Genomic DNA, 27,608 nt, shown 5'->3' with positions numbered 1-27,608 from the left:
ATTTATATTGAATTGATTTATGAATATATAAATGTTTGAATTGAAATGAATATTGATGTGGAAATTGAATAATAAATATTTGTTATATTGGAAAATATATGTAGTTGGAAGTGTGATAAAATTGATAGAAAATTGTGATTATTATGAAATTGAATATTTATTAGTGAAAAGTGAATGGAATTATATTGAATTGAAAATATATAGTTAATTAATTAAAATATGAATTAATTGAAAACTGAAAAATGAATTAAATACCCTATTAATTAGTCGGACTAGTCAGATATAGTTGGCATGCCATAGGATATGGAAGAGTACGGGTTTTGCCGGCTTACTGATCAAGCACTTATGTGCCGACTACTATTATTGTTACTGTTACTGTTACCGATTCGGCACTTTATGTGTCGGATATTATTCTTATCATATTCTTTATTCTTATTTGGATTTGTTCCGATGAGGTACTCTGTGTACCGTCATATTATCGCCCCGGATTTGTTCCAATGAGGTATTCTGTGTACCGTACTGCTACTGTTATTGTTACTATTCCGGCTTCGGCTGATGAGGCACTATGTGCCGTACTGGTGTGTTGGTTGGATCCGTGTATCCGTCTAAGTCCGAGTCATGTTAATAGGGGTAAATAAAGTTATAAAATAACTGATTATTACTGAATAATTGATATTACGGATAATTGATCGCTCTTGGATAATTGATATTCTTGAATAATGAATATTACTAAATAATTGATTATTACTGAATAACTGATTGTCACTGAATGAATGACTGCTACTGAATAACTTAATTGTTACTGAATATCTGATTTTATTGAATAATTGACTGTTACTGGATAACCAATCAATTGATCGATACTGAATAACTAGTTATTATTGAATAATTGATTGTTACCGAATAACTGACTGTTACTGAATAAATAATTGTTCGGAGAGTTAATGAACATTACTGATTGATTAATTGCTATTGAAAAATAATAAATGATTTTGAATTTAAAGTAGACCAAAACATTGGTTGGAAAGTGAATGTTTGAATTCTCATTGAGTTTGAATAGTTCAATATATATATAAATTAATATGTTTTATAATTGTTTAAGTGTTTAGATTATAGAAATACCACTGAGTGTATACTCAGCGTACGGTTTGTTTCCGTGCGCAGGTTAAGTTAAGGCTAGACTATTGAATCAGCATCCCAGGCCGATCCCGAATTCAATGAGGTAAAGTATGTTGAGTATTGGTAATGGCATGTACCTAGGATGTTTTATGAGAGTCATTTAGGTTGTAGAAGTATTGATGAAATTAGTAAATTATGGTTGTCAACGGTATGTAATATGAATTTTGAAATTTACTAAAAACTCGTAGTGATTCTAAATTAGTCCCGAATTGAATTCACTGTTCATATTGGACCATGAGGGCTCATTAAAGGGACGACATCTTAAAACTAGGATGTGTGTGAATATTTATTTTAATTAATGACCGGAATTGGACTGTACTGACTGGTAATATCTCGTAACCCTATTTCGGAGACGGTATAGGATTAGGGGACGTTACACATTGAGTTGTTAAAACTGATATTATAAGGTCTTTTTTTGTTCGTACTATTTGCATTAATTGAAAACTTTCATTCATTTTCTTTTTTACAATTCAATTTTTTTTTCACAAAATAGTTTGAACGTCACAAGTTTGCAAACTAAAATTTAAATAACTTTCTTCTGCGATCTTAAACATTAATCGTCGTATTGAATTGAATCTAAGGTATGTTCTTTTTGTCGTTGATAGATATTAATCCACCATATTAATCGTTGAATCGTTACTTAGAGCTTGCTAGCCATACTTAAAAAAGAAAATCTTATCCGCCAATGAATTAAATAAAGCTTTAAATAAAAAACTTTTAAATAGTTCAATGATGCTTTTGTAACTTTTTAAATTAACTGATTAAAATGTAAACTTATTAATAATTTAAGTGTAATTTAACTTAGTTTTTTAATTTCCAACCGGGAATTTGATAACGGCCGGATAACGCCGTCAGTTGGTGGAGGGAAAATCCAAATGTTCAAAAAACAAATAAAACTCCAAAAAAATTTCAGCTTTTCAACTTTACCGCAATTTCTCAGTCACACTCTCTCACTCTCCCTTCTCCTTCCTCTCCATGATTTGCCCTAATAATTTCATTCACTTCGGGGCAAATTAATTATCGTTCTCCAAAACCCTAGATTAATATCCGATTGGGCGATACCCGGATTTTCTTGGATTCTTTAATCGGCGCATTTCTTCGCTGTGGTAAAACCCGGATGTGAATATTATTTTTATATGAAATCTATTTGGTTTTGTCACCGATGTATATTTATTCTGATTTTGAGATTATGAGCAGAAAAAATGCCTATATTCTTTTCGATTGTTTGTAGCAGCAAAAATGCCTATATTCTATTCTATTGTTTGTACTTTTTTCAGATTAGGAAGAAATCGGCATAATTGCTGGTATTGATTTGCTGTTTTAGGTAAAGAAATCGCGATTATTGTTTGAGTGGACTCTCGGATATGGCAAAGGTAGCTGCGCATAGTGCCTTAACTTCTACTTCGCAACAAATCGGCGGGGATGCCCTCAAATTTGGTACATCAGTTAAAAGGAAGACCCCTTCGGAACTTAGAGTATTGTTTTCCCCCTCTAACTTTTACTAGCATTGTTGGGATTGGGCATTTCAATTTCGGTGATCTTTTATGAATATGATCGAGTACATTAAATTTATTGTTGGGGCTGGGCATTGTAATTGTTTCGGGGGTGGGGAAGATGTTTTGTTAATGCAATAGCACATTAAAGAGATAAATTTATAGTTTGTCTCCAGTATCTTTTTAGGCAATGGCTTCTTTGGTTATATATATTTTAATTTGTCAGAGAATAGTTCACTGCTTCAAGTTTTCCTTAGTCCCCTAAATCATAGCTCTGATCATGATAGTTAATTTGTTCATTCTTCTTGTGTACCTTTTTCCCATATTTTCTCATTTTCAGCTGTACTTTTTCTACATCATTTGGTCTAGAACTTAGAGTAATTGATGCTAAATAGACAGCAGTTTAGTTAACTTTATGAGGAAGTGTATTTTATAGTCTTATGCTTTATAGTAAGTGTTTATATAACAGGGGGAACAATTAAAGCGGACAAATGTTGCTGAGCTTGTTAGTAAATCTTTGGCCCCAAGGTAAGTGTTGTTATTCTCTTCTTTCTATCCAGTGCTATTCCTCTTTGTTTACAGTTATTTTATTTTATTTTTTTAAGTTGCAACCATCTTAAAACTTTGTTTTTTTCCCCCATTGGTCGTGCTAGTGAGATGGAGAATGGACTCAAAAAAGCAGATCCGCAAAGAAATCCAAAATATATTGACATCCGTATGGACAAAGTATTTCCTGCCAAGAAACCAAGGTTCAAGCTGCCTTCAGGAAAAGAAAATGCCAAGGTTACATCTCCAGAAAATGCATGTGATGGAAATATCTTAATGCAGCTAAAATTTTTATTAGTCATAAGTTAATAACTAGTTCATTGATTTGTTCAATCGTGTTATTATTTTGCAGGAAAATAGTTCAATTGAGCAAACTAGCAGCCTAAAGAAGATCTCTGCATTTTCAAATTTGGCTGCCAAGAGAATGCAACAGCTTTCATGGTATGTCCGTGTCCTAGTATTCCATATCTGGTATGAAATAATTAGACTTACTGTTTAAATTTTTTGGTCATGCATTGTTGCTTTACAGTCCTGAGGGTTCTGTTGCTTCTGTTGATGTTCCAAAAGATGATGTGCCCCATCGAACACTTGAAAAATGCAATCAGGGTACATTTCTCAGTGTTACCGAGCTTTCAACAGGGGGCCAAAAGTTATCAGGCTTGGCAACTGTTGACATGGTATATGCTTTTAGCAGCTTTGAGCTTTGAGCTTTGATTACGTTGATTATGTTTTTCCCCCCTAAATCAACTACCAATTGTTTTGTAGGATAAAGCATTGAAAGGACTAGCTACTTGTGAAACAATCCCGAATATACCTCCTGAGTCTTCTGAAAGATTTGATGATATTTTGTCAGGGAACTTCTGCTCTGATTTCCATGTCAGAGGACAGAAGATTCCTCTGGATTTCACTTTGAAAACTTATGCACAATTGGTGTCCTCCTCTCCAGTGAATTGGTGAATAAACCTGGTTTTTTTAATATATATTTCTTCTACTTGGAGATATGATCATGTTCAGTTTTAGTGCATGTTTTTTTGCAAGAATTTTATTTTTCTTATACATGCATGCACATATATATAATATTGTTTTGTGGATTTCAGGTTACATAGGTCAATGATGTGTGGTACATATAATGGTATGCCTCAATTTACCTCACATTCTGGTTCTTCCGAGGGAAAAAATATTTGCAGTGCTTCTCAGACCAGGCTGGCTTCCCAAGTGTTGAATTCTAATGCATTTCATTCTTGGATTTATCCTCAATCTACCATACCACCATCTCTCATTTCAGTATTGATCTCAGCAGTAGCAGATGGAGGTTTGTTTAACGAAATTTTTGTGTTAAATTCCCTCTCCCAATCCTTCTTGTTTGTACACCGACAAACAAACACATGCCTCGAGTGTTCCTTCTCCATCTATCTGTTTTTATTTAACTGATGTTGTCACTTGTTCTCCAGTTGAAATGGATTTCTTAAGAAAACGACTTGGGGCATGGGAGGAATCATTTCGAAGTCTTTACTATATGTTTCGGGAGAATGCTTGTCGCATATTTTATGGTAAATCTTTGTCATGCTTATGACTTTTCTCCTTATCTATTCCACCTTTGAAACCATGTTCCAATCTTCTTCCACTGTTGATTGAATTAAGTCTTGAGGATGATGTTTTCTCTTGTCATGAGAACATCTAGGTATTTTATTTAATGCACAGACATGCCTGCAACTGCATGTCTTGTAATGCTTGCATTTTCTTATTCAATTCTATTCTGCTTGTGTCTCATTGTTGGTAAATACTATGTGCATCTCATGCATATGCTGACTCAGGGGATTGTATTTGCTATGTGTTGCTGAGTCCTTTTCTAAAGAATACATACATGCTCTCCATCAGCCAAGAAGTTCTATTTTGTTTCATCCTTGATTTCACATTGTCTTTCTTCTTTTCATGACTGAATTCTGCTTGAAGTTTTATGTTGGAATGTAACACTCACTTAATTTGTTTAAAAGCATAAAACTATATCTTGGTAATTATTTTTTTGGAAACTTTCTAGTGTGTACTTCACATTTTGTGGTGATGTTCACTGCTGCTGATGGCTCGGGAAGAAGTAGATCATACCATGCTTATATCTCTCAGTCAACTAGAGGTTTGAGATCATCACTAAAGGAGCAAGTAAGATGCCACTCTTAACTAGTTAAACTCTTGCGTAGTGTTAGTAATCATGATTACTATAAACTCCATGGAAGACCATATCTGATTAATACTAAACATGGCCTTTTAGAGAGTTTTCTGTAACAGTATTCCGGTCATGTGGTATGAACTGCAAGGGTGCAAAGTGATTTTGCTTCTCAATATAGCTTGTTGGCATATCTGTATGAAAGTGATTATGCTATTCTATAAATGCTTCATTCTAAATTCTCTTTTCATCTCACTTTTTGATCTAATTGAATTAAAGTTTAATGATGCTCTGATCCAATTCATTATAACCTAATAAGTGGTGATAATGAGGTTAAGAACTTATAAGATGCCCTTTTTTACACATCTAGCGATGATTTTATAGATATGGAGCTTGGTTGTAGTGTTCATGGCAGTATTATAAAATAAAATGGTAGACCGATGGGCAATAGTTAAAGCAGCAGTACCTAAAGCTAAAACTTAGGGTGTGTTTGATTAACCATTTAAAAGTTTTCATTTCATTGCAAATGAAACTTTCAACATTTGATATTTTAAATGTGTTTTTGATAATCATTTTAATTTTTACTTAAAATAAATTTTTAACAAAAAGTGTTGAATAAGATAAGTAAATAGGTAGCTACTTATCACTTAATGTAGAAAATATTAAGTTGATTTTATTTCATTAAAAATTGAAATAAACTACCCTTTTTTAAAAATGAGATATTCAAATTGATCAAACTATCCAAAATAATATAAATGAATAGGATTAAAATTAAAATAAATAATGTTTTAAAATCAATATTTATTTTTATCAAACAACATATTTATATTCCGTACTTATATTTACTAATTTACCAAACAAATTTTTAATATAAATTCATCACTTATAAAATTTTTCAGTACTTAAATTCAGTTTATCAAACACACCCTTACTTAAAAGCAAGTTTTGCTCATGCTAGTACTATAGAGAAATTGTTGAATTTACAAACATTTCTGCAGCACCGCTTGAAATGGCTGCTAGTTTCAGATTTTTTCTTGGTTTGGAAGCACAAGTAGACCAATAGTTTCTAAAGTCTAAGAATTGATACAAGCTGTTGCCAACCCAATTTGTGACTGTGGAAGAGGGTACATGAGTAAGAGGAGACTGTCCCTGTCATTTATATTGTTCTCCTTTTAGGAAGCTATAGAGGTTGGATCAATCAGCTGTAGTTTTAATTGAAATAATATATTCATCAGCTTCTATGCTGGTCATTTATATATAGCTATTTTGATTAATTTTCTTGCTTTATTAATATCAGATGCTGACTTTTTCTCTCTACCGGTTTTCTTTAATGTTTCCTAGGATGTTTCTTTTTCTATGCCTCTTTGCCATTCTTATGTAGAACACGTCACCACTGAGGATCTCTTAGAGCTTTCAGAAATTGAGAAGCATAATCTGGGTCAGGTTTGTCATTCATCTTGTGCTGATAGTATGTAATTTGACTTCTGACTGAATTCATGCCTTGAGATGGACCATGGGTTGCTTTTTTGGTGAAATATTTTGAGACAAAAATCAGACTGTCAGTTTGATAATTCGGTTGAGAATCTTGCTCCACCTGCTTTTTGTTCTGGAATTGTTAACTGCTTGATATAGAACCAAGTTCCTTAAAAGATATGGGCATTTTGATTTGAATGTGTTATATTCTTGTCTCCCTTCCATTTTCATTTTAGTGTCCTTTTCGTGTCCTGCGTGCTACCAAGTTGGTATCCAAGTTTCAACTTTAAACTTTGACTTAAAAAATTCTAAAACACATTTAGAAATATTACCAGTTGCAACTGAGCACTTGTAGAAACCCACAAGCTAAGGAATAGTAGTGGTCCCTTGCATTCATCTCCTAAGTGATTGTGCGTTTCTAAAGAGGATGCTTAAACTGAAAGAAAACTTCATTGTAACTATTACACCTCTTTGCTTGTGGTTTGGGATATCAGTTCACTTTTCTTATGCTCAGTATTCATTCCAGTTCTTTTGAAATTGCTGCAGACTCGACGCATGAATTCCTTCTCTGATGTTGATAATACTCCACAGTCTTTGCTGGCTTTCAGTGGAAAGGAGAATGTACATGGTTTGTATGAGATTTTGTTAAATTATCGGTGAGTTCGTTTCTTTAATTCACACAAATTGCTCAGTAAACTGATATATGATTTCAAGATCTCGTTTGATCATGTTGAAAGAGATAGTAGTTCCCTTTTATTAGGGGTGTGCATTTAGTGGTTTGGTTTTATATATAATCAAATAAGCCATCAAAATGGAATAAACTGAACCAACTCTATTGCCAAAACTGAAATAATTGAACCGAACTTCTTTGGTTCAGTTTGGTCGGGGTTTTAGGTTTTTGTCCTTTTTTTAAAGATTTATTTATAAATTAAAATAAAAAATTATCATTGTAATTTACAAATTTTAGAATTATAAGATTTATCATTATGCAAATGTCGATTGAATTCTTTTATTGGTTGATTATAATAAATAGAAGAAAAAGGCAACAAATTGAGGAAATAAATGTATTATCGGTTTTACAAAAAATGCTATATTTTATTAAGCATGTATTATAATTGATACTTATTTACAATATTTGATATTTAACATTTAATGCATTGGTCAGGTTTTTATTGTTTGAATTCTTTTATCGGTTGGATTTACAAGGATGGATTTTAGGTTTAGTTTTAGGTTTTTTTTTAGATTAAATCAATTAATTGGATTGGGTTATTTAGATATTTTATATTTTGTTTTATATTTTATATTTTGGTTGCGGTTATTTTATTTTAATTTTTGGTTTGGTTTCTATTTTGAGTTTAGTTCTGTTGTGTTGGGTTTTATACGGATATTCGGTTGGATATGGGGTATTTATTATTTAAAAAATTAATCGGTTTATTCAGTTTGAATATCCAAAACTGATAATTAACTGAAAAAATTGCCAAAACTGATTAAGCTAACCAAATAAATCGAAAATTGAATAAATCAACCTATTTCGGTTAAATCAGTTCAGTTTATTTAGTTTGACTGACTTTTTGCTTGCCTCTACTTTTTATCTGCAATGTCTTGCCAGTTGCTACTATATATGACTATTTTCTGTCTATACATGTTTAGATCTTTCTTGACTGTTTTGAATGCCGCGGATGTTCCTCTATTATATTCGCCTGTGCCATTTCAACATGCTGCTCTTTCTGCCCCTGAGGTGAGTGACATTTCTAGAAATAAGATTTTCATCTCTTTTAGCCTTTGTTGGTTGTAAATACTAAACGTTTATTCAGTCACATAATCTGGTGCCACTACCCTTGATGCCTCTTCTGTATGACATCTTTTTTACTTGTGTTGCCATCGAATGGCTGTTTGACATAAACATCACATTTTTCTTGTCACATAAAATAAGGATTAATTCAGAAAACTTGATCATGCTACTTGTAGCAAAACCTGGTTGTATGTTTCAATTTGATTTTGATGTTCAGGTTAGATGCATGGAGATAAAAAGACCCGATCGTGGTGCTGCTCTTCCCCATGATTCAATCTTGAAAGACAGTTGCTCCATGCCAAATTCATCTGCTGGCCTTTGCTATAGCATTGAAATCAAGGATTCATACATTCCCCCTTGGATCATCAGCAACATGTGTGCTCAAATGGTCTCTAAAGGACAAAGCTTTGAAGCAAGGTATGCTATACTTTCTTTTCCTTAGATCAAATTATTGCATTCTATAAGATTTCTTAACATTTGTTATATAGGGTTATTAAATGGATCTTCATCATGTAAATTAACATACTAGTTACAAATGCTAAGAGTCGTTTAGTTCTCAGAATGTAAGATTAGCTCTAGCAACAGGATTATTATAACGTAAAATTGTTTAGTACATTTTATTAATTTGCCCTTAATAGAAAATAAAGATGAAAAAGTTATAAAACTATGCTTAGAGTAAAACTCAACTACGAAAATATAGAAAAAATTAAGACAATAATATTATAATATATAAAATGTAATAATAATAGACAAATTTCAATTATAGTAAATAAACAAATTAGTTGAAATGTTACTTGAGAGAATATATTAAAAATTAGAGAATTTGATATTGGTATTTGTTATTTTTTCGTTTTGGTTTAATGAAAATGGATTAAAGTCATTAAAATGGGGTAAAACTATAAAAATCTAACACTACTATAATAATGTAAGATTATCTAAGGAAAATGTGGTAATGAAATTATTCCTATATTTTTTAAAAAATTGATACTGTTGGTCATATTATCATTATACTGTCAAGATAAATTTACTCCATCCGAACATGAGAATGTATAGATTACCACTGGTAATTTTCAGCTTTTCAAAATTTGACAATTGGTAATAACATTCTGATATTATCTGGGTGGTTTTCAGCTTTACAACAGAGCATACCTCAGTTGGGTTAAATATTGGAGTGGAGGCAGTTTGTGAAATTGGTGATAGTAGTGAAGCCACACAGGAAACAATAGGGTATGCCTTTGATATTCCTGGAGTTATGGTTTCCCCTCATTTGAATTCAGGTTTAGTAAAGGGGTTGAAATACTGCAATGACTCATATATAGTGTCTCTCAGCCCTCTATGATATAGTCTTGATACTCAATCATCTCCACACCCAAAAAAACTATATTAATGCCTTTATATATGTATTCTTATTTGATTCACTATAATTTTATTAATGCCTTTATTACATTTGTTGAGGTTGAATCCTTATTTCATTAACTAGAAGCTGCTGGTTTTTGGCTATGAATTTTTGTTGGTTATTTTCTTTTCTTATTTTTTAGATTATCAAATTAATGTGCATTTACCTAAAATTTATATAAATATGGTGTTTTTTTGGTGAAAAGTTGAACTTCATTCATTTAAAACAAAATAAGTTCACACTCTCCCCTCTAACTTTAGCTTGGAGTAAACTAACAAGACAGTCCAGAGGATTATTACAAGCAACAAAAACATTACGACTATAGCTAGAGTTTGGTAACAGAAGGTTTGACAATTGGCATACCATTTGTACATCTGTTTCTCTCTAAATTTGTGTTTGATGATGACTCGATGTTCAAATCCCTCAACGTAGTTCTTGCAATAATGTATAAGATCAGAAATGTTAGCATTTGTGACAAAGCTAATGACAATAGTGGCATCTAATTCAATCTCAAGGTTAGCCAAATCTTCTTTGGCCAGTATAGCTCAACTTGGATGCTTGTAGCATAGGGGACTAGTCGATGTGATTCTACGATTCACTTGCATGTATGGTCTCTTATGATTGCTTTTGCTTCGGCCTTTCCCGGGTTTCCATTTGAGCTAGATAGTGCATAAAATTCTTCAGCTCCTTCAATCGTTAAACTTGTTGGGATTTCCATGGCTTTGACACATCAAAATTGAGCTCACCTTGGCTTTAATCAAATGCTCCCAACTTCCATACAACTTCATGAATTGATTACATGAAGGATTCAAAGTATCCCAACCTTTTTGGTATTGTACCAATGAATGAATCGTTTTTATTTTTTCTTTTTAATAATCATTGTTTTCTTTTAAGAAAGATAAACTATATTTTCTTAACTTACATGAGCATTGCAATTTCTATAGAGTATGTATATATATAAATTGAATAGCTTGCTATATTCGAAACTTGATTGAAATATTTCATCCACTATATGCCTACTTGAATTTTCTAAAGTAAAGGCGTTTTAAGATGTACTTTTGTCTTGTCCCACAGCAAATAAGCTGCCTGTATTTGATTTCTGACAAGTTGGGATGACGCTTCAATGATACATGATATGAATAAAAGGGTCAATGTCAATAATTTTGGCTGTGATTTGGGCGGGTAGTTTCTTCGGCTATTCGTAGCTTGTCTGGTTTTGCGCCCATTATAATATCAAAACATCAAAAAAGCACACAATTCGGGAGGCTATCATCCCAAAGAGTAGAAATTTTTTAATTTTAAACAATCGTCCACTCAATTGGAAAAATTATGAGAATATTTTTATTTTTTTAATTTTTAACAAAATCAATAAATATGGAGAAATTTAAGCTCACACGATTGAAATATAAATAAGTGAATGAGATAAATAGTATAAATTACTCTTGGGAAATAACCGTTTGCTTGAATAATAAAGGGATAACACTGCATACGTGAATCTGAAAATATAAAAAAAGTGATAGCCTTAGCCTACCTGCAAATACCTCAACCGGAAATCCAACAAACTACATGAACCAACATGCTTTTACTTGCATCCATGTTTTTGCATTGTATTCAATTACGGAAAATAAAAATATATAAACAAAAAAGAAGTAAATTAAAAGAACACTGCAGAACAATACCAAATTCTGCACCAAGAAATCCGTAAAAAAAAAATGGATGCAAAGTTAAATACATTATAGCTTTCATCAAAACCCATTCACCATTCACACAATTAACGAAATTATTGTTAGCTTCATCTACAGATGCAAGTGAAAGAATCGGTTTCGTATCCTTTCACACTTGTGTGCTTGAAAGGCATCTCCATTGCCTCAGTCGAGGGCCCTTGTCTAGAAGCATTAGCAACCCGACATTGTTTGGTGATAATCCATACAGGTACCTATACAAATACGAATGGTAACAATTGTCAAATACCGGCATGATATGCTTATATAAACTTTAATATCAATTTCCAACACAATATATATCAAATAGGTATGTAAGTGCGTGCTCCCTCGTTAAATCAGTATCTCTGTTGTTTCAGTGTCAACTGTTCTCTTTGCATATTGCACCCGAATAACTAATTTTGGTTGCTGGTTAGTTTTTTTTTACCAAATAATGCTTTTGGTTGGATAAAATATTAATAGAGATCAAGAAAAGAGAAACTAAAATGCGTCAGTTTTAAAACGCTAGTCAATCTAACAGCAAGTATGTATATAACAATTATTCTACTTACTTGCTTCGGCGAGCTCTCCGACTCCAGGAAACTGAAGATGCAACCCACTGGGAAAAAAGAAAAGGACATCATCAAAAGACAATAAGCTTTAAGTGGCACAGTGGCAATACATCAAAACAAAAAACAAGGTGTTTAAGATCATGGAAAACACAGAATAGCTATATTGAAGAATTATCACATTCGGTTAACGATGCTTCCAACAATGTTAAGTTCCATATAAATTACAACCCAAATTTGAATCTTCAACCAGAAAAGTGAAACTAAACTATATAGTACTAAAATGTCAACAATATATATATAACAGTTTATGTGAAGAAAGATTACCTTGAAGAGGCCTCCAAGCATAGATGGCTTCCCCACAGTCACTTGTCTTTCTGGTGGCATTTCCTTGCACAAATGTTGAGCTATTTCTTTCAGTAGGACCAACTGTGCTTTGTCAGTTCGCATCGATAATAATGCTTGTCTCATCGATTCCCTGTCAGCCTCAAGGTTCTGAAGCCTCATGTAGAGCTTCTTGATATCAGGATCACAAACATCTGGTAGATTAAATGCCTCCCTTGGAGTGGATGCATAATTATCAGAAATTCCAAATCCAGATTTGTGATCAGCAGTTCCATTATATGGCACTCCATTATGGACAGAATCAATAGTATATACTCTATCACTCATATCATCTCCAACTTCTGAAGCATTATCCATTCTTCTTGTGCTAGAAATCTCATCCATTTCGGAAACTAATTCCATCTTCTTGAAGCTGGTATTAAACCTGGGAGAACCAAAGTTAAACCTAGGAGAGTCACTGATAAACTCTGAACCCATCTCCCTAGAAATGAACGAATTTGTACTATCCATTGAAAACTTCCTTGAATGTCTTGGTCGCCTAGGAGAGTGTCCGACTACCACCTTCTCGAAAACATTCCTTGTTCCAGGAGTCTCTCCATCCAGCTGATTGCTGCTGGGAATACTCTCCATTTGGGAGATCCTTTCTTCCAGATTCCTCAAGTGTTCTCGGGCACGAGGGGTCTCACCAAATGCATATTTTTCCACGTCTTCAACATCTTCAACTTCTTCCACATCATTACCAGGATTCTCATTCAAATTGCACTTAAGAGGTGGATAATCATATGCAGGAAGATCAACTTCGGCTTCGGCATTGAAGTCCTCAGCAACACTTGGATGCCAAAGCTGTTCATCCTTCTCACCTTCAACCTCTGACTCTGTAAACCCATAACTCATCATCCTATGCTTGTATGCCTGGGCTTGACATGTTAGAGCTTGAATTGTCTGCTCCCTCTTATACAACAGATCCTCCAAAATCATTATCTCCTGTTGGTCATGAGCAATTTTCTCCTCGGCAAAACGCTTGAATTGCCTGGCCTCCATTTCAATCTCTGCCTTCTCGCTCTGCAACTTCAATATCATTGACATAGCCTCAGTTGCAGCCGTAGACGAGGCACTTCTCTCTTCCTCCAAATCTGTAAACAAGTCCTGTATTGTCGCTTGTTGGCTGCTAACGGTCTCCCGCAAGGCAGAACATTCATTCTCAATTTGGACTCGGGCATTGGAAAAAATATCAACCCCCGGAACATAAAACCTGTTTCCAGTCTCAAACTCATCATATTTTCGTTTCACAGACCGGAACCAAGTATTCGAAGGAGCTCCAATTAAAGCACAGGTAGTACAACTGCAATTACAACATTTTAACAAACCTCTTGGAGGTGAAAATATTTCTGACTCCATGTATCAATATATATGCATTCAAACTCAAGCAATCTAATTATTTACTAAGAGTTTAAAATAAAATATCTACACTAAAAATGATTTTTTTTAATATAAATATATATTAAAGTTCTCTCATTCTCTCTTGAATACTATATCCTCCCAAATTTTCCCTCCTTTCATTTCTGAATCCATACACCAGCTATATGTAAATTTCCTCCTGGATCATTCAATCACAAAGAAAAGTTCCTGAAATAATCAATGAAACAAAAAATAAATAAAACAAGTTTCTAACTAATCACTAACATTCAAAAATATGAATTGGAAAATCTTACGGAAAAGAAAAATTCTACGAGAAATGCAGCTTACCACAAAAGTATAGAGATAGAGCTGGAAAAAAGGAGGCAAATTTTCCCGGGAAAATTAACCTCCCGAGGCTGAAAAAAAATCAATCCCTACTCATTCTTTTTACAATTTCAATTAAACTTCTCCTTTGACAAATAACGCCGATCGCCCGGTTACCAAGCAAAGCGGTGAAAAAAATCACAAATCCAAAAGTAGAATTGGAAACAATAGCAATGGCGTTTGGAGGGAAGGAAAATCAAAGAGAAAAAGAGAGAAATAACATGAAAAAAAACCTTTTTATTTTTTATTTTGGGTGTTTGTTTTGTATTGTCGCTTTGATTTATTCAGCTTTTTTGGTTTTTGGAGTTTTTCTCGATAGGCGTGTCGACTTGAAGCGAAAATGAGGCAACCATTTTAAAGGAAAAATAATGAAGGGATTGGTTAACATGAATGAACGGTTGATTATAACTTTATCATCTAGATCAACCGTTTATGATTCAATCAGTTGAGGATCGGATTGGATTATAGCTAAAATTGCGTTGTTTTCGGGGGAATTTATAAAATAGTTTACTCTGAGCTTGTCCGTACTATATTTGGCTATTCTATCCACTTCCTTCAAATCCTTCCACCATTTTTTAGTAAATTATGTTTTATTATTTTTTAATTATTTTTTTCAAGATAAAATCTTCCTATTTCTAGAATAAGTCAAATTAAGCAAATTTAAATTAAATATTTTTTTTTTAAAAAGAAAGTTCAAACTCATGGTGCTACCTTTAGTCAAACAGTGTTGGCAAATACAATAAAATGGGAAAATAAAAATTCAATAAATTACGTGTTAATGATTTTATCTACGATAACATCTAATTTCATAACGGTAAAACTGTTCAATAATATTTTTTTCTTAAAATTACAAAGAGAGCCCTTTGTTTTGTATATTTTTACAAAAAGATAAAGTGTAAATTGATTAAGTTGGTCCTATTGATCTATCAAACTTAACTTTAGGGGAAGTGTAAAGGTGAAGGAAACACACCTACAAAATAGGGAAGGGAAAAGGAAGGTCCTCTTTATTTTCACTCCCTCGTTTCCATTTTAAATTGACGGATAAATTACATGTTTGAAAATTGGGTTTGGAAAACGTAATTGAAAATAAATTTAGAGAAAAAATAGATTTTTAAATTTTTTTACAAAACAAGATATTAATTGTAATATCTAAAATAATAAATACTTAATCAAAATTATACATTTTCGATTTTTCTAACATGAGCACTTCGACCTAGAGGTGATCATGAGCCGGGTCGGGTTCGGACAAAATTTTAATCCCGTTTTCTAAGCTTAGGCCCAACTTGACCCGAAATATGAGTCTGAAAATTTGTCCAAGCCCAACCCAAAATAAAATTGCTAAGCTCGAGCCCGACCCATATTAAATTTTTTTAGCTTATTTCATTAAATAAAAATTTAAAACATAATAAATTAAATTCATTTAGAAACACAAAAAAATATTAAAACAATAAACAAATAAAAGTTTAGACTAAAATAATTCTTAAAAGAATACATAAATTAAAAATATAATAAAAAGTGGTTATATTAAAATTGAAAATAAAAAAGTAAATATGATTAAAAATAAAAAAAAAATATTTAGTATATAATTTAGGTCGGGTGGGGCCCGGGCCAAAAAATTTTACTCGGGGCCCGGCCCATTTTCTAAACAGATCTCTTTTTTTGCCCAAACCCATATTTCGGGCCTATATTTTTACTCGAACCCTCTCATTTTTCGGACGGGCCTTCGGGCCGGGCTGGGTAGCCCAACCCATGATCACCTCTGCTTCGACCGAATAGTCTTCTATGCTATCCTTAAGTTCATGTCTGACAAGTTTGGGCTCACTTCGAATCAGAAAATTTTTCACAAAAATTATCAGTTGAGTAATTTCGAAATTTCTCTAAAATTTTGGGTCAAGTTGTAAATTAGAAAAATATCTCTAGAAAAATTTTACTACTTTCTCTTTAATTCAATTCAAGTGTGTGTAAAATAATAACTCGAGTTATTATTAAACTTAATCACTTTAATATTAAATATTATATTAATTTAATATTAAATCTTATTAAAATAATAGAATATTTATATTTAAGATAAATATTAAACCAAATTTAATATTAAGATAATCACTTTTAATATTAAAGTAATAAAATACTATTAATATAAGTATTAAATTAAATTTAATATTAAATTATTAAAATAATGTTATTTTTTGAATAGTTAATCTGAAATCAAATTCTCTGGTTAAGTCCTAGTAAAAGTGTAATTCTTCCGCTACTTAACCACCAATACCAACCATTGTCGGCCACCAGAACGTTGTTGTCACAACCGCCGGCACTGCCGTATCGGGTAATGCAGGTGCAACACCCTTATGGCACCTCGAGCCGGTTTGGTTTGGTTGATTATGTGACGACTTGACCGATTTGGTCTAGCCACTGGTTGGACCGTCGGTCTGATTTAACATATCGGACTCGATTCAACCAGTTTTTGGGTCTTGGTCTCGGTTTTGAGCTCCCGGACCTAATTTACGATCTCAAGTCTAATTTTCAAGTTCAATTACCCATTGGGCCAATTGTTTGACTTGAAAATCAATTTCTAAAAAATCATATTAATTTTAATTAATTTGATTAATTTAATTTTACTTGACCAAAATTAGTTTTTCTAAAAATCATATAGATTTTTCAAATTAATTTTTAAAGAAAATTCTTTAATCAAATTTTCTAGTAGAACAATTCTCACGACCTCTAATTTAATTCCACATCGAATAAATTGATTCAATTAAATTATTTCTAAAGTCGTAGAATTTTTTCTGATTCAAATGCAGTCCAATTGAGTTTTTGTTGAGCTAGCGAAGGGAACAATCAGACATATACAATTAGGCTCTAGTAATTGCAATTATGTCTAAAAGTATCGTTTCGATAATTCACAATTTCTTAATCATTATTGAAAAATCCTTATTGTATACACTTTACAAAAGCAATTCATCGAACTGATTTGTTCAATGACCTCTTCATGTGTGTGTTACCCTCATATAATATCGTTGATTCCTTTGAGTTAAATCCGTTCATTCAATATAATTCTATTTTATCTCATTGTCACTATTGTATCTTCTTAATGATTAATATAATCACTATCAACAAATGACTGTGATAAATTGCTCGTTCAAGAACTAGCAACTCGTAGTCACATTCTATATTTATCAATGCATACAATACCAATGAGATGATATCATTAACTCTTTAATAAAGCTATGAATTCTACTGTTGCTAGTAAAATTATACCATATGTCGAAACCATTTTTTTAAGTTCTGGAAAAAATAAGGATCGACTTTAAAACGAGGCATTTAGTCACCACCAATCCTTTTTGTTTAGGTGTGATCGGATCACCTAATAAATCATTTTTAGTAAAATTGTAACACCCCTAACCCGTATCCATTTGCCGAATGGGTTTGAGCATTACTACCATTTGCGATCACTTAAAAATTAAAATACTTACCGATTCAATGCATCATATAAAATAAATATATTACCATTCAATCAACAGTTTGGCACTTGTATAAGCATCAAACAACAACATTGTTAGTATACTTGCACATATCTCATATAAATTCAACATTGATATATCTATTTTCTCGACATGTCGCACTTGAGTTTAATAATAGTCTCAATTACATAATTTCCTTGTATCAACATATCAAAGATAATCATATATGTAGATGTCATGAAACATATCATGCTCTTACCGTTTCTTCACAAACATATACCATTCATTTCATTATATCAATATTTTATGCTCCATCATTTCCATATATTTTATGTATATTTATTCGTAATGACTTATATCAAACTTAACATAAATTATAATCCATGTACTTATACTTATTTCGTTTATCCATTTTCATAATTATTTCATATAATGCTTTTGTACATATATTTCCATATGACCAGTTCTTGTAAACATTTCACACAACCATTTCATATAACCATTCGTCATCTGATACATTTTACCTGAATATCAATTGTTCAACAGATGTTATAGCGTCTCCCATCCACGGTCTTATTTATCTTTGACGTGATGCCATAATGTCTTTCAACTATGGTCTTACTCATTTTCTGTCATGTTGCCATGGTATCTTTCAACCATGGTCTTATTCTTTTCATGTCACGTTGCCATGGTATCTTTCAACCATGGTCTTACACATCTCATATCAGGTTGCCATGGTATCTTTCAACCATGGTCTTACACATTTCATATCAGGTTGCCATGGTATCTTTCAACCATGGTCTTACACATTTCATATCGAGAGCACACTCCATGAACCTCATCCTTACAGTGGGATTACCGGTCAAAGCTAAATCCTCATAATATAAACTCATAGAGTATTGTCGGGATTACCGGTCTAGGCTAAATCCTCGCAGCGACAATTACTCTAATGAGCTTGGATCCAATTACCAGTCAAAGCTAAATTCAGACCCTAATTCGGATTACCCGTCCGGCTAAATCCGTTTTACACATATTCTTCGGGAGGGCTATATCAGATAGGATCACCCGTCCTGCTAGATCCTTTTACCGTCAATTCCTTTTCGTAAATCCATCGAATTTTCTTTTCATTCAAACGGATTTCTTCCCATTTTATCCAATATATCAATGTTTCATAAATTTTCATACAATGAACATTCAAATCATATTCACATAAGTAACATACAATCTCAAGCATTTAAGAATATAATTCAAGTTTACGAACTTACCTTATTGCTTGTTTGTGTTTATAATTTCATTAATCGATATCTTTTCTTTTCCACGATCAAGTCTCATATTTGAGTCGTCCGGATCTTTATAAATAAATTTGATCATCATTTTCATTCATTTCATATTCTAATGCATTTAATTAATGCTCTAGGTAAAATTACCATTTTGCCCTAAACTTTTAATTAATGACGATTTTCGTCCTTAGGGTCGGAAAATAAAATTCTTGCAATTTAATCCTTATTTCCAGCTATTATTCTCATATATATTGATAACAGTCCATGAATTCTATAAAATATCGAATTTTCCATAATTTCAACACTTTTCAATTTAATCCTAAAACATGTTTTCCCGATCTTGAACTAAATTAATAATTTCATTCAATTTTGTAATTTAAATAATAAAATAATCCATTTCATGCAATTTGGTCATTTCGACATGTTTACAAAATTGCCCATAAAGTTTTAATTTTATTCAATTTAGTCCCCGAGCCTAAAATATGCAAATTAGCCATGCTAGATGAATATTCATACATATTTTTCCTCCTCCTCCTCTCCATTCCACATCCTTAATGTAGATAACACACTTGTAAGTAACATTATCCATAATTTTTATTATTTACTTTTATGAATATTCAAGTGTCTATCGCATCATAGTCACTAAATTATTTATATCTGGATCTATAGAACTCCAAATTAATATCCGATAATTTTCCTGAATCTAGACTCATATATATTCTTACCATAAAAATTTCAGAATTTTTGGTTTAGCCAATAAGTACAGTTTATTCTTTAAAGTTACTTATGTTCTGCTGTCTGACAGTTCTGACCCCTCTTCACCAAAAATTAATTATCTCCTCATACAGGATTCAAATGATGTTCTTGTTTGTCTCTATTAAAAATAGACTCATTCATAATTTTATAAATATAAATTTAATCCCATAATTATTTTTATTCAATTTTTTATGATTTTTCAAAGTCAGAACAGGGGAACCCGAATTCATTCTGACCTTGGCTCACAAAATTCATTATATCTCAAAATTTACAAATCCATTGCTTACACTATTTCTTCTATGAGAACCTATACTCAATAAGCTTTAATTCCATATCTTTTCATCTTCTAATTCGATTTCTACAATTTATGGTGATTTTTCAAAGTTAGTCTACTGCTGCTGTCCAAACTCTTTTTTGTGCAAGCTATTAATTACCATGTTATACACCCTTATTTTCTTTGTCTACACCATTTCTCATCACTTTCTCTTATTTTCTCTTCACTAACATATCAAAAACATAGGACCTTATGTAAGAAAACTCTGCTATAACATTATTTCCATGCTTTGTCAATAATAACAAACTTAAAAACATATTGAAATCTTGATATACTTACCTTGTTCTATTGATACTAATCTTTAATTTGATTTTCTCTCTCCTCCAGCTTCTATTTCTTGAATCCAACTTGATATTCTAACTCCCATGCTCTCCTTAACATTTTTGTCTCTTGGTAGCTATGGAAATTCATTTGATTTTTGGGTGAAAATGGTGAATTTTTGGTAAAGGACCAAATTGTAAAGAAAGCAAAACTTTCTTTCTTCCTCCCTTTCTCTCACGTTAGTGCATGGGAAAATATGGATGAGAATTTCTCATCTTTCTTTCTTTATATACTAATAAAATAATAATAAAATATCTTATTAAAGTATTAATAAAATAATATTTATCTAATTAAATAATTATAAAATATCAAAATATCTCTAACATCATTATTACTTTCTAGATTTCTCTCTTCCAATTGACCATTTTTCCTTCATTATCTTTTAAAATTCCATCATTGAGTCATCATTTAATTTGGTAAAATTACAATTTAGTCCCTCATAGTTCTTCATCTATTCAATTTGGTCCTAATTCATCCATTTTCCTTAGTTTCTAGATCATTCCACTCTTAAATTATTTACACTATTGGTCCTTCAACTTTTTCATATTTACACTTTAACCCCTCAAATTATGAATATTTACTCTTGTGCAACAAAACTTTTCTCACTTTTACAATTTAGTCCTTTCTTGAATTAATATATCATAATATACTTCTCAATATTGACATAACTCAAAATTTCCCTTTTTGTCACTTTATTTCCTTATTTTACTATATCAAGGATAATATTTTACTGTAAAAATTTTCAGGGTATTACAAAAATATGGATTTTGGCCTACGAAAAATCAAGAAACAGGTTCGGGAGTCGGTTACGTACTGAGAAGGATTAGCACCCTCGTAACGCCCAATATTGGTACCAATTGACTAATTAATGTCCCGATGTTGAAAATTTGAAAAAAATATTAAACATACGATCCCTTAAAAAATGTGAATAACTCGAGTTGGATTTTAAGATTCACTCATTTCAAAGGAATAAAATACAACATCCAGCACGTTAGGACATGATATTTTAAGCCCGGAAAACTGAGATCACCTCAAGATTTCCAAAACACACAATGAAATCTTAAAAGTGTTAGAATTAAGTGACCCAAATTCTTATTTAAATAAAATACGATGGAAAATAAAATAAAAGTAAAATCCATATAGAACTAGACTTCTTTTATTTTATTTTAGAATAAGGTTTTAAACCTTATTAAACTCCATCTATTTTATATTGATTAGGATAAGGTGTTTCAATCCTACTAGAATATGGCTTTGCAAGCCTATAAATAGACATAGTCTATTCCTCTTGTATTTGAGTAAAAATTTTCGACATAGTGAATTTTCTTCTCCTCTGCCCGTGGTTTTTTCCGAAAGGGTTTCACGTAAAATTTTTGTGTTCTTTATTTTATTTATTTTATTCTATTTTATTTTTCACAAATTGGTATCGAGCTTCCGGGTTATTCATCTCGATCACGGTAATGGCGTCTTTGAAGTATGAAATTCATTGTTGGATCGCAACACGATTTGCGTTGTGGCAAATTAAGATGCAAGCGTTCTTGCAGATGGATCTAGAGGATGCCTGCTAGGATAGATAAGATGCCTTCGACATTAATGATGAAGAGAAGAAGCGTAAGGATCGAAAGGCATTAACACAATTACATACGCATTTGTCCAACGAAATTTTGCAGGATGTGATGAAAGAGAAAACGCCATTGCATTATGGAAGAGGCTAGAACAAATATGTATGTCGAAAACTCTAACAAGCAAGTTGCATATGAAGCGGCGTCTTTATGCTCATCGTTTGGAGGAAGGTGCGTCGTACACGAACACTTAATGTTGTTTAAAGAAATTCTCTCAAACTTGGAGGCCATGGAGGTTCAATATGATAAGGAAGATCTAGGGTTGATTCTACTTTGTTCGTTGCCCCGTCTTATTCAACCTTTAGAGACACGATTTTATATAGCGCGAGTCTCTCACAATTGATGAGGTTTATGATTCTTTAACCTCGTATGATAAGATGAAGCATCTTGTGGTTAAACCCAACTCTCGGGAGAGGGTCTCATTGTTCGTGGGAGACAAGACCGGAATGTTGATGATGATCGTGGTAGAACACAGAACGGAATCCTCGTGGTAAATCTAAGGGTAGATCGAAATCTTCAAACAGAGGTAAAACTTGCAACTTCGCAAGAAGAAAGGGCACATTAAATCTGAGTGCTATAAGCTACAAAATAAGATTAAAAGGAGGTGCGAATCAAAAGGAAAACAACCGAGAAAATTCGGTGAAGTCGATGTTGTAGAAGACTACACGATGGTGAACTTCTAGTTGCTTCATCAATGATTCTAAAGTAAGCGAGAGTGGATACTTGATTCAGTTGCACCTTCCACATGAGTCCCAATCGGGATTGGTTTACAACTTATGAAACGATGATTCGAAGGTGTTGTTTTGATGGGAAATAATGCTTCATGTAAAATCGCAGTGTTGGAACAATTAAAGTTAAGATGTTTGATGGAGTTGTCGAACACTTAGTGATGTGCGGCATGTTCCGAATTGAAAAGAAATTTAATTTCGTTGAGTACTCTTGATTCAAAAGGGTGCAGATACACAAATGAAAGTGGGGTTTTAAAGATTTCAAAGGGTCCCTTGTTGTGATGAAAGGGCAAAGAAAGATTGCCAAGTTATATGTTTCTGAGGTTCTCATTCATCGGTGATGCGATTGTCGCTTCCTCTTCCTTGTCGATGATGATATTACTAAACTTTGGCATATCGCCTAGGGCATATGAGTGAGAATGGCATGGCGAATTAAGCAAAGAGGACTTCTTAATGGGCAAGGAATTTGCAAACTGAATTTCGTGAGCACCGTGTGTTTTGGGAAGCAAAAGAGAGTTCGATTCACTAGAGGAATCCATAACACGAAGGAAACGTTGGAGTATATCCATTACGATCTGTGGGGGCCGTCGAGTGCCTTCGAGAGGTGGAGCTAATTATATGCTAACCTTTATTGATGATTTTTCGAGAAAAGTTTGGGCGTTCTTCACGAAGCGAGAAGCGATGTGTTTTCCACATTTAAGTCTTGGAAAATTATGATTGAAAAGCAGACGGAAAGCAGATAAAATACCTCCGCATGCACAATGGCTTAGAGTTACATTACGATGAGTTTAATAGATTGTGCAAGTCGGAAGGATCATGAGACACTTGACGATTCGTCATACTCCACAACAAAAGCGGCGTTGCGAGCGAATGAACAGAACGATCATGGAGAAGGTTCGATGTATGTTGTCAAATGCCAACTTATCAAGTCATTTTTGGCGAAGCAACCTCATTGCATGTTTTTGATCAACCGATCTCCATCCGTTGCCATTGAGAAAAAGACTCCACAAGAGGTATGGTCCGGTAATCCGCTAATTATTCCGATTTAAAGATTTTTGGGTGTCTGCGTATGCTCATGTTGATAATGGAAAATTGGAACCGAGATCCATTAAATGCGTTTTCTTGGTTATAAAGTTGGTGTAAAAGGCTATAAGTTATGGTGTCCTAAAAATAGAAAAGTTGTGATTAGCAGAGATGTTGTTTTTGATGAAACGCTATGCTACCTAACTTATCTCTTAAAGACTCTTCCAATAAAGAAAACCAAAAGCGGTGGAGCATCGATTAATCTGAATCAACTCCTCAAGCCAAGTACAAAAATTGAGAATAGAGTTGCTTCTTCACCGCAATACTCTATCGCCAAAAACAGGACAAGAAGAGAAATTAAACCTCCAAAGAAGTATGCCGAGGTTGATCTAGTTGCTTATGCTTTAAATGTGGTGAAGATATAGATGCGAATCAAGAGCCATTTAATTATTCGAGGCGATTAGTGTGAAGACTCGAAAAGTGGATGTTTGCTATGCAAGAGGAGATGGAATCACTCCACAAAAACAGAACATGGGATCTTGTAAAACTTCCTAAGGGTAAAAAGGTCATTCGTTGTAAATGGGTGTTTAAAAGAAAGAAGGGACTCCAGGAGTTGAAGAACCCGGATATAAAGCAAGGCTTGTTGCAAAGGGTTACTGATCAAATTCCAAGAGTGGACTTCACGGATGTGTTCTCTCCGGTTGTTAAGCATAGTTCGATTCGAGCTTTGCTTGGTATTGTTGCCATGCATGATTTGGAGCTTGAGCGGTTAGATGTAAAACGCATTTTTGCATGGAGAACGTGAGGAAGATATTTACATGCAACAACCGGAGGGTTTTATAGTCTCGTAAAAAGAGGACTATGTTTGCTTCTTTGAAAAAGTCCCTTTACGGTTTGAAACAGATCACCAAGACAAGTGGTACAAGAGGTTTGATTCCTTTATGACTTCTCATGATTTCAAAAGAAGTAGTTTTGACAGTTGTGTCTACTTTAAGAAAAATAGTGATGGTTCTTTTGTGTATCTACTTCTTTATGTTGATGACATGTTGATAGCAAGAAAAGATAAAGAGAGATAAGAAAGGTTAAAGCCCAACTAAGTGAAGAATTTGAGATGGAAGATTTAGGACCAAACAAAGAAGATACTTGGTATGGAGATTCTCGGAGATAGAAAAGCAAGTAAATTGTACCTAAGTCGGAAGGGTACATTGAGAAAGTTCTTTGCGTGTTCAATATGCAGAGTGCTAAGCTCGTTAGTACTCCTTTAGCGACCCATTTCAGACTTTCATCGGCCTTATCTCCTCAATCGATAATGAGATTGAGTACATGTCACATGTTCCATACTCTAGTGCGAGAGGATCTCTCATGTATGCTATGGTTTGTTCACGCCCGATTTATCATATGCGTCGGTGCGGTTAGCGATACATGGCGAATCTGGTAAAGAACACCGGAAAGCGATTCGATGGATTTTAAGATACTTACGAGGCACTACTAATGTTTGCTTACGGTTTGGAAAAACTAAAGATGGAGTTATAGGGTATGTTGATGCTGATTTTGCTGGAGACCTTGATAGAAGAAGATCTCTCACGAGTTACGTCTTTACAATCGGAGGTTGTGCAATTAGTTGGAAAGCCACTTTGCAAACTACAATCGCTTTGTCTACCCAAGTTGAGTATATGGCGATTCTTGAGGCTTGTAAAGAAGCTATTTGGTTGAAGGGACTATTTAGTGAACTCAATGAAGACCTTCAAATCAGCACGATATTTTGTGATGATCAGAGTGCCATCTTTCTTACAAAAGATCAAATGTTTCATGAGAGAACAAAACACATTGATATTCGGTATCATTTTGTTCGTGATATTATTGCTCGTGGTGATATTGTTGTGAGCAAAATTAGCACTCATGAAAATCCTGCAGATATGATGACTAAGTCACTTCCTATAACCAAGTTTGAGCATTGCTTAGACTTGGTTGGTGTTCATTGTTGAAGTTAAACCCTTAAGGGGTTTTTGGAAGAGGTGAAGAACTTGTTTATTGAAAGTTCGCGATGAAGAACTTGTTCATTGAGAATTTGTGTCAAGGTGGAGATTGTTAGAATTAAGTGACCCAAATTCTTATTTAAATAAAATACGATGGAAAATAAAATAAAAGTAAAATCCATATAGAACTAGACTTCTTTTATTTTATTTTAGAATAAGGTATTTAAACCTTATTAAACTCCATCTCTTTTATATTGATTAGGATAAGGTGTTTCAATCCTACTAGAATATGGCTTTGCAAGCCTATAAATAGACATAGTCTATTCCTCTTGTATTTGAGTAAAATTTTTCGACATAGTGAATTTTCTTCTCTCGCCTGTGTGTTTTTTTCGAAAGGGTTTCCACGTAAAATTTTTGTGTTCTTTATTTTTATTTATTTTATTCTATTTTATTTTTCACAAAAAGGGTATTCCGTTATTTGGCCAAACGAAAAAAACGAAACCCAGCACGTTAAGGCACGATTTCTCGAATTTCCAAACATGAAACATTGCCTTATTTTGAGGAATTTCTAAATTAACAATTATAAATCGGCTCAAGATATACTTGTTTAGTTTATTTAAAGGTAAAAAAGCGCTTGATATTAGGCAAAAAATATTTGAAACTTTAAAGTCCGATAAAAATAACAATCATACAAGCATTGAATTGAGCATGAAATAAGTATATGCAACCATAAAATTATGTGAGTAATAAAAGGAAAATACAAAGAACTAAGTTACATGCAATAGCAACATATCATATACTATATAAATACAAACATTAATAATTGAAAGCTAATGAATTAGAAACCAATTTAGAGGAGTTCCAAACAAATTACACAAATGAAATATAACAAGTTTTAATATAAAATAAAATAGATAATAAGTAAGAAAGATAATTTGGAATCATTACTATACAAACTATACAAAATTTTAAAACAGTTAATAAATATAAGAATTTTCTAAAAAATAAAAAAGGAAAAAATATTATAATAATATACAAATAATTTTTCTAAAATAAATAATATGAAGTAGATAATATACAAAATAATACATATATCCATTTACATAAAAACTTAATATAAATAATTGGTATATAAAAGTATTTGAAATAATGAAAATGACGAAATAGAGTTTATATATAAAAAAATGTAAAGGGAGGAAAAAATATTTATAAAAAATGATATAACACAGCAATATATATACATAAAAAAATTAAGTTATGTGTAAATATAAAGAAAATGTATGAGGATATTTAAATTGACCATATTGAAATAAAAGAAACACATATTGAAATAATAGAAAAACTCAATTAAAATAGACCAAACTTAAAGGGATAATTAATAAATAACTAGAACATCAAATTAAAGCCAAGGACCACAACTTAATGCGCAAAAATTCTCAAGGACCGAAAACGAAAATGACCCAAATCTCCAAAACTCAGCACCTGGGCGTGGACCAAATCACAACAACGCGTGAATTATAGGGAAAATTTAATAAAATGAAAAAGGTGCAAATATGGGTTAATTTAAAACTGGCGTGAATAGGAAGGACTGGAAGCGAAAATTACCCATTTAAGGGAAACATGCGCAGATCCAGCCTGTCCACACACAAGCTATCTCTTTCCCTTCCCCACGCCATT

At 32.7% G+C, this 27,608-nt stretch overlaps 2 protein-coding genes across 4 annotated transcripts; one reads left to right on the top strand and one right to left on the bottom strand.

The window, feature by feature from the left end:
* The first annotated feature begins 2,018 nt into the window (after positions 1-2,018).
* Positions 2,019-10,148, top strand: LOC108461534 (uncharacterized). 2 transcript variants are annotated; one of them, XM_053021593.1, is made up of 15 exons: positions 2,019-2,285; positions 2,457-2,654; positions 3,142-3,200; positions 3,326-3,455; positions 3,571-3,659; positions 3,748-3,895; positions 3,984-4,171; positions 4,316-4,530; positions 4,670-4,768; positions 5,257-5,375; positions 6,721-6,822; positions 7,399-7,508; positions 8,503-8,590; positions 8,862-9,061; positions 9,776-10,148. In XM_053021593.1, exons 2-15 carry the CDS (start codon positions 2,544-2,546, stop codon positions 9,981-9,983), a joined length of 1,866 nt encoding a protein of 621 aa, XP_052877553.1. In that variant the 5' UTR covers positions 2,019-2,285; positions 2,457-2,543; the 3' UTR covers positions 9,984-10,148. The 2 variants fall into 2 exon arrangements, with proteins under 2 accessions (XP_052877553.1, XP_017616892.1); XM_017761403.2 differs by having other exon boundaries at positions 2,021-2,285; positions 2,504-2,654.
* A 1,472-nt stretch (positions 10,149-11,620) lies between these two features.
* Positions 11,621-14,923, bottom strand: LOC108461231 (myosin-binding protein 7). 2 transcript variants are annotated; one of them, XM_017760990.2, is made up of 4 exons: positions 14,401-14,923; positions 12,637-14,280; positions 12,313-12,359; positions 11,621-11,976 (listed from the first exon to the last, which is right to left on the bottom strand). In XM_017760990.2, exons 2-4 carry the CDS (start codon positions 14,050-14,052, stop codon positions 11,874-11,876), a joined length of 1,566 nt encoding a protein of 521 aa, XP_017616479.1. In that variant the 5' UTR covers positions 14,053-14,280; positions 14,401-14,923; the 3' UTR covers positions 11,621-11,873. The 2 variants fall into 2 exon arrangements, with proteins under 2 accessions (XP_017616479.1, XP_052881129.1); XM_053025169.1 differs by having other exon boundaries at positions 12,637-13,996; positions 14,670-14,922.
* Positions 14,924-27,608: the final 12,685 nt, after the last annotated feature.

This window comes from Gossypium arboreum, chromosome 2 (genome assembly GCF_025698485.1).
Source record: "Gossypium arboreum isolate Shixiya-1 chromosome 2, ASM2569848v2, whole genome shotgun sequence".
NCBI classification, from domain to species: Eukaryota; Viridiplantae; Streptophyta; class Magnoliopsida; order Malvales; family Malvaceae; genus Gossypium; species Gossypium arboreum.
Note: the sequence above shows the minus strand (reverse complement) of the source record. Positions and strands in the feature narration are given on the sequence as shown.

Coding starts and splice junctions, on each gene's coding strand:
- LOC108461534 (XM_053021593.1), top strand. CDS start 2,544: ATGGCAAAGGTAGCTGCGCATAGTGCCTTAACTTCTACTTCGCAACAA. Junction 3,456..3,570: donor CAGGAAAAGAAAATGCCAAG/GTTACATCTCCA, acceptor ATTATTTTGCAG/GAAAATAGTTCAATTGAGCA. Junction 5,376..6,720: donor GATCATCACTAAAGGAGCAA/GTAAGATGCCAC, acceptor AATGTTTCCTAG/GATGTTTCTTTTTCTATGCC.
- LOC108461231 (XM_017760990.2), bottom strand. CDS start 14,052: ATGGAGTCAGAAATATTTTCACCTCCAAGAGGTTTGTTAAAATGTTGT. Junction 12,360..12,636: donor TGCTTGGAGGCCTCTTCAAG/GTAATCTTTCTT, acceptor CTTTTTTCCCAG/TGGGTTGCATCTTCAGTTTC. Junction 11,977..12,312: donor CGGAGAGCTCGCCGAAGCAA/GTAAGTAGAATA, acceptor GTATTTGTATAG/GTACCTGTATGGATTATCAC.